We start from the raw sequence: 7,752 nt of genomic DNA, 5'->3' as shown, positions 1-7,752 counted from the left end.
CATACCTCTTAGCCGTTATAAGATAATATACTACATAGCCTAAATACTACATATTTTTGGCATTTGAAGCACTGTAGCTCTTTTCATTCATTTTTATGCAAAAAATAAATTGTATGTTTCAGTGTATTGACTAGTCTTACACTGACCACCCTCTGCAGCCTTTATAGGACAAACATTTACACATGTACATTCACAAGTAAGAATTAGAAACAATACATGAGACAAATGCCCCTTCCCCCCATTGTGCACCACTTACTATCTCCACTTTGATGCGTAATGATGTTTCTCTCTTGCCTACAACACAATGTGGCGTCCTCCCACAACCCTCCCCCTTTGTCTTCCTGGGCGGGGTTAACTGAGCTAAAGGCATGCACCACTGGAAGGGGGAGAGGTGAATGAGAACAGCTGTGAACAGGGATATAGCCAGGGAAAGGGAGTGGAGATTATCAAGGGTTCCTGCTAAGAGCCTGCAGACTTTATTTCCATCAGATGGGACTGGAGCCTATGTGACGTCTTTCCCACCTCTTACTGAGATTATTTTTTGTGTCATCATTATTAATCGTAACAGTGCAGAGCAATGGTTTGGAAAGAATAGTGCAAACCTTCCAACTTAGAGTCATCTTGGTCCATGGAAGCACTTCTGTGGTGGTAAGACTTTAATTACTGCATAAACTAACATACCATTTGTCAACAGCAACAAGCTGCTTTTGGGGAAATATGAAAGATTAAATAATATTTTAAATTTGTCATTTAGTCATTTGTCATGACTAAATCTGATTTTAAGTTTAAGTTTCATTTTTACAAATGTTTCTATTACTAGAGCTGCAGCAGCTCTGCTCAGTGCTGATTAAATGTGGGAAAATTCAACCACAGCATTTACCACTGATCTCAATTAAGTTTCTGTGGTTTCCCGCTAGCTTGAAAAGGAAACCATCTGACCGCCTTAGTGATGCAATTTTGAATATGCCATATTGATTGGTGGATGCTAACAGACTCTTTTGGCTAATGTTACTTTCAAAAGGTTTTTCAGGGTCAGACAAGAGCTGGCGCCAAGCATCATCTAGCCTTATGCTAATATTCTCTGGGGATGGATGGACCTCATTATGACAATTGGACAAAAACCTGCTGTCATGGCTTTTGGGGTATTAGCCTATATTAATCTTTGAATCTACACAAGTACATCAACTTTAATTTCAGATGTAATTTGTGTTTTACATGCAAGCTGTTATTTTGTTTTTTTGCTAAATGAGAAAGTCATTGTTAGATTTAACTGAATTCCATGGCAGAACTTTGGGTTTCTTCCAGGTAGACTCGAATGAAGCTGTATGAATAAGGCTTAAACCTATGTGAAAGTGATAGAATTTAAGGTAACATGAAGACATTTTTAAGGACTTGGAAAGGTCTTAAAAACAACAAAAAGTAAAGGTAGGGCAGGCTTAAAAAAGGCTCTTGTTTGGTGGTTTTTGTTGTTTTGTTGTGGTGCAGCAGAACACGGACAGCTGACAGTTCAGCTGCTTTTGTAATACAATACAGCAATGCACAACTGTGCCTTTGCACATCAAAGTGCAAAAAGGTAAAGAATTTAAATTGATGTTTTTTTGTTTATTGTAGTTTGTTCTTTAAGTTTCACACTAATACTACAGGAAGAGATGAGCAAAAGAAGAAACTTAACACAAAATGTGGGAACACATTAGAATAACAGATAGTACTACTAAAAAGACAACTAATGAAATTAAGTCTGTGCTGCATGCTCTTTCTACTCAAGTGCTTCTGCTTTTTAGATCAAGTTTCTGAATGTGTTACCCTCACTGTTAAGGGGTCAGTGTAATATAATATTAATTAAATAATAATAATTATTATAAGGAAACAGCGTCCTGTTATTTGTTTATTTCTCTTGGTAACATAAGCTGTGTATTATTATTGTCTTTTATTTCCTTGCTGTATTTGCTGATGCAATTACCAAATTTACTCCTTCCTTTAAATTTCATCTCTCTAGAGAAACATTTTCCGTTTAGATCATATTTTACGGGTTTATTTGTTTATTCCTTTATCTTATTTCAAGATGATGTCAATATGTCTTCCCATGACACAAATATTTTGTTTAAAGAAAAGGATTTTTGTTTCTTTCCCTTTTCTTTTTTTACTTCACCTTAATTTCAAACCTAAAATATACTTTCACTTTGCATGAAGCCAGTCTCATACAATCTGACTATGGCAGGCCTTTTGGGGACAGATCACTGGGGACATCATCCTATTCTAATTGTGACAGTGTGTGTGTTTATTTCCTGTAAGTGTCCCTGTCAGCACTGTTCACACAACTGCATTTCCTGGCAGGATATGCCAGCTCTCCTTTTCGCTGTCTATTTTGGTTTCTGTATCACTCTCGCCATTGCTGTCACTGTCTACATGTGTTTGTGAAAGTTTTACGTATGTGCTATATCTTAGCTGTTACATTGACTTTATATAGTTTATATGTATGTTTTACCTCCAAATAAAGTGGTTTAGAAACTCTGGCCAGACTGTTGGCTTGTTTGCAACTTGTTTATCTGACCATCTGTCCATCTCCTGTTTCTTGCATGGTCAGACTTTGTTGCATCAGGTCAGCCATGTTCCCAGATCTCAGCAAATACTTTGGTGAATACAGCAATACAAAAATAACCAATAGAAATTATGACAAAATATAACAAAACAACAAATTTTTAATAAAACAGAATAATCATTTAAAGTTTTTAATATAGAGACTACAATGGACTGCCCACCTGTACAGGGTGTTTCCATTCCACTTTCCCTATGCATGCATGGATGGGCTTCAGCCCAGCCTCACATGGCTCTAAATAGGAGTAAGCATGTATAAAAGATAGATGGATGAATAGAAACCAATTTTCAGCACCAATGGTTTTGCATCATGCTGAGTCTGAATGAAGAGTTGGATAAGCACCATTTAGCACTACATCCACAAAAGTAAAAAAAGGAAAGTGCTCCACATAGGTTTTGCCATGAAGGTATCCACAAGAGCATTTCATTTGTGTTTGTGCATTTTTCAAGGCATTTTTAATATTCTAAGTGTTTTCTAACTTTCATTTGTGATGGCTGTCTGGTGATATAACTTTTCTCTTGTTACTTTTGAGGTTGAAGAGAGAAATTAAACTCCTCTGACTGGTATTGTCTTTCCATCCCTGAGTCATCTGAAATCACTGACCCTGCACCCACTGACCACCATGAATGCCTCAGGCCTGCCACTCGCCAACAACACCCCACTCTGCTACTCCATCAACAGCCCTCCATTCAAGTACAACCCCCCCATTGCTTCAGCCTACTACTCAACCATCTTCACCATTCTCGGTCTCCCCTCCAATCTCATTGCCTTCATAGTACTCGTCAAGGCCTTCCGGCGGACGAACAGTTGTTCACGCTCCTTCTTCCTGATCTTCCTGGGCGGCCTGGTGGTCACTGACTTCATGGGTCTTCTGGTCACGGGCTCCATCACAATCTCTTTCCATGTTACGAAATTTAATTGGCGCAATTTAGACCCTTACTGCCACTTCTGCAACTTTATGGGCATGTCCATGGTCTTCTATGGACTGTGCCCACTGCTGCTTGGTGCTGCCATGGCCGTGGAGCGCTTCATTGGCATCAACCGTCCATTTGCACGCTCTGCCAAGATGCCCAAAGGCCGGACGATCTCCATGGTGCTGATGGTGTGGTTTATCGCTGGCTGCATTGCATTGCTGCCCCTAACAGGCATTGGAAGCTACCACATCCAGAAGCCCGGCTCCTGGTGTTTTTTCCTCATTAGCTCCAAGGGAAATGACCTGATCTTCTCCCTGATCTTCTCACTGGTCGGGTTGATGAGCATCGCTGTGTCCTTTTTGCTGAACACGGTGAGCGTGGTGACCCTGATCAAGGTGTGCTGTGGACAGGACAGGAGCCAGCGGAGCCGAGACCATGAAGTGGAGATGATGGTTCAGCTCATCCTGATCATGCTCATCGCTTCTATCTGCTGGTGCCCCCTCCTGGTGAGTGCACCCTATGTTTGTGCATGTAACATGTTTAGATCATCAAATGTTGTAAAAAGTCATTTAACTGTGCTAAATTTGTTCGACTTACAGTAGAACAATATAGAGGAAGTGCTTTCCCCACTGTGGTGATTCAAGCTTTCTTTTGACCTACTTTACTTTAATTTACTTTACTTACCCCTGTAACCAACATCTCCACAAATGGAAGACATTTCCCTGTTATAACCCCATTTTAGCTTAGCGTGTATATTTACATGAAAACATTTAAGGTTAATTTAAGATTATTTAAGGTTGATACAGAGTATTCCAGATGAGATTTCTTCAGGCTGTTAAAAAAAAACAGCAAAAAAATGTTTTCTGAACTTTGATGAAAGAACTATCAACATCACCTATAAGGTGGTTGATAGGAAGATTCAGTCATGATATTGGGTTTCTCAGGTATCTGGAAGCACTTCAAATACCCTTCAAATGTTCTAAGTCCTAAGCTCTTTTTCTCCCAACCTGGTATAAGGTGCCGATTTCCGAAGTAATTTTGTGTGTTAGCACTAAGCATTTTTCACGTCATTTGATGCCACGTTATTTCTCTACTGACTAACCCCCAATCCTTTAATGGCGTTAAATGACACACAAATAGCTTAAAATGCATAGACATAACACACAAAATATCCTCAAGAGTGATGTGCTATTTATACGCCAACCCACAATATCACATAGTTTCTCCACCGTCCCTCTATATACTTCATTTCACCTTAGCAATTCAGCTTCCCAGCTAGCTGATCTGGAAGTTAAGCTGATCTGAGCATGGATCACACAGTCCCTAAAAGCTCTGGTAGGCACCTGATTTCAATTTATGAGCATGGGTGAAACATTGCCTTTAAAGGAAAACTACACTTTATTACAACTTGGATCTTACTTTTTTTCCCCTGGGCTTTAGTTCTGCTGCCTTTTCAATTGCTGGTAAGAAGGCAAACATTGGCAAAAATAGGTCCAAAGGGGGCAACAAACACCTGGTTAGTCATATTTATTTGGAAATAACATAAAGGTGAATTGTAGAATTATAATCCAACAGTCCAGTGTAAACATTATCTACCGCCCAACCTTTTAAGTAAATTATGAACTCCTGTACACCCAGGTTTTCTGTGCAATGATTATTAGCAACATTTCAGCAGTAGCTAATCTGACAAATCTTTCAACTTATTTCTCTTAATAAAACATTGATTGAGAGGAATTAAGTACCCACTGATACCCCCATAACAAACCTGTTCACCATTATGTCATATTGTCATGATTTATAGGTCTGTGGTAAAATAATAGACCTTAACTCCTTAAGTGTGGAATATTTGACGTGAACTTTCAAATATTGTAATACAGTTATTGTTTATATAAAAAAAGAACACCAGTGCAGTCTATGTTGCTTTCGAGCCATTTAAGTTACCACAGTTGTCATCATTTTAGGAATTCACAATAAAGAATAGAAGGGTCAAAGTCCTTCCTGACCGAAAGACATATTTTCCTGCAGTCTTATCTAACCTCAATTATGTGATACCCTGCGCAGATAAAATTTCTGGTGAGCCCAGTGACTTCTGTTGCTGTATCAGAGGACGAGCTTTTGTTCTTCATACGAATGGCCACCTGCAGTCAGATGTTTGACCCCTGGATTTACATCATATTTAACGTGTCCCAACTGAGGCGAGTAAAAAGTAAAACAAAACGCCGAAAGACTACCTAAGCATGTCCTCTGCCAATGAAACTCATGGATGAACTCATCTCTGTATCACAGCTTACCCAGTGCCCTTCAGCTTCCAATTCATCACCCATAAATTCACAGTATTAGTATCAAGCATGCTTCATAGTCCAGCCAGTGTCCCATCTTGGTTTTGCTGCTGCTGTGTATATTTTATTCCATTCCATGAGTTAATAAACATATTGAGATGGTTTCAGCCCATTCTCGTTTTTGTTTGCTTTTGTCTGCTTTCTCTCCCTGAAACTAACAGAGATACCCTTTGATATCTTGACAATCTGCACATTGTAGTCTTAGTCATTTACTCAAACATTTCTTCAGAGCAGAGCTGCAGAAATCCTTATAAAATAAACATCAAAAGGGGTGTTCAGGTTCAGTAATTGTAATGCTCCTGAAAAATGTAATCAAGGTGCAGTCATGCCTCAGAGTTCAAAATAGCCCTGATGCCAGTAAACAAGACCATGAATATTACTGTTTACTTCTTTGCTAGCCACTAAGCTAACTAGAAACTGTGATTCTTGGTTGTTTCAATCCCTGAAGCACCTCTGCCTCTGAGAAAAGTTTGTTTAACTAAAACTGTGGTTTGAACCCAACACTTGAATGCAAGTTTTCTTCTTTTTTTAAAAAAAAAACACTGTATATAATGGATGATGGTAACTGTTAACCACTGGAGAACAGATAGAACACCATCTGAATTTGGAACAGAGTCAACAATAAGCCAATTTGTCATTCCTAAAGGAGCTTGTTAGCTTGTTTTAACCCCACAAGAGATTGTTGGGCTAATGCTATTAAGGCTATTAAGCCATTCCCTCAGTGGACTTACATGTATGTGTCTCTTTCTATTCTCTCCTGCAAATGTTTGCCTTCCTCTTGTTTACCCTCTTGACCTCTCCACCATTCATTTCTCCATCACTATCTCCACCTCCAGATCTTTATTGCACAAACTGTGCTGTCTGGAGCCGAACTCCAGATCAAATACCTACTGCTATGGCTACGCTTCGCCACCTGGAACCAAATCCTTGACCCGTGGATATACATCCTGTTTCGCAGGGCCGTTCTTAAGAGAATCTACCCCCGCTTCGACTGGTCCCGGAGCTCCATTATGACCTTGTACCCACCTTTAAGCAACACCCTGCGCAGGTTCACACGTTCTTCACTGGGGAGCACCCTGGGATCAGATGAGACAGGAGAGACGGGGAAAACAAATGTAATACCCCCATCTAGCTTGAAGCATCCACCTCCTTCTCCATGATTGGTTGGATTTGAGCTGTTTTTGCAGCAGAATGAGGGACATCATTAGGGTCACAGTATGTGTTTGACTGTTTCCAATGTCTGATCAGTTTTTGTCGACGATGAGGAGCACAACATGCAAGGTTGCTCCTATAATCTGAAAGGATTTTGTTACAGCATACCATTGAAATGTTTTTCAGTATTAGCAGCAACACTTTAATTCAGAGCAAAGTATAAAGACAGAGCAGGGATCAAACCTGCAATCCATCAATAAAAACAATCCCGCTTATCACTATATGAAGTCAGCTAAGGCACCTTTTAAGCTGTCTACATGCACTGCCCTTGTACAGTTCCATCAAGTGTTTTTATGATGTTTGAGTTTTAAACACTGTATTACAGTACAGCTGCCTTTTAGGCACATGTACACTTTTGTTTGGGTGTTCGAGTGTCACAATAGACCCAGGAAGAATTATTTACCATAACTGTGTTTTCAGGCTCATGCCCAGTACTGTTCATGTATCGTTCCCTTTCTGAAAGTATTTAAATGAACAGTTTTGACAGTGGAGCTACTGCAAAGCCATGTGTAATAGCACAGAACATGCATCCACATGGGGCGGCACGGTAGTGCAGTGGTTAGCGCTGTCGCCTCAAAGCAAGAAGGTTCCAGGTTCGAGTCCTGGCTCGGACGCGGGATCTTTCTGTGTGGAGTTTGCATGTTCTCCCCGTGCCTGTGTGGGTTCTCTCCGGGTACTCCGGCTTCCTCCC

General features: G+C 40.0%; 1 protein-coding gene across 1 annotated transcript; it reads left to right on the top strand.

Annotated features, from left to right (window-relative positions):
• The first annotated feature begins 418 nt into the window (after positions 1–418).
• On the top strand, positions 419–7,752 carry tbxa2r (thromboxane A2 receptor). Its single transcript, XM_022739254.1, has 3 exons — positions 419–648; positions 3,129–4,016; positions 6,686–7,752. The coding sequence occupies exons 2-3, from the start codon at positions 3,219–3,221 to the stop codon at positions 7,007–7,009; spliced, it is 1,122 nt and encodes a 373-aa protein (XP_022594975.1). The 5' UTR covers positions 419–648; positions 3,129–3,218; the 3' UTR covers positions 7,010–7,752.

The sequence above is a fragment of the Seriola dumerili genome, unplaced genomic scaffold, assembly GCF_002260705.1.
Source record: "Seriola dumerili isolate Sdu_G_001 unplaced genomic scaffold, Sdu_1.0 BDQW01000002.1, whole genome shotgun sequence".
NCBI classification, from domain to species: Eukaryota; Metazoa; Chordata; class Actinopteri; order Carangiformes; family Carangidae; genus Seriola; species Seriola dumerili.
This window is presented reverse-complemented; position numbering and strand designations above follow the sequence as displayed.

Coding starts and splice junctions, on each gene's coding strand:
- tbxa2r (XM_022739254.1), top strand. CDS start 3,219: ATGAATGCCTCAGGCCTGCCACTCGCCAACAACACCCCACTCTGCTAC. Junction 4,017..6,685: donor TCTGCTGGTGCCCCCTCCTG/GTGAGTGCACCC, acceptor CTCCACCTCCAG/ATCTTTATTGCACAAACTGT.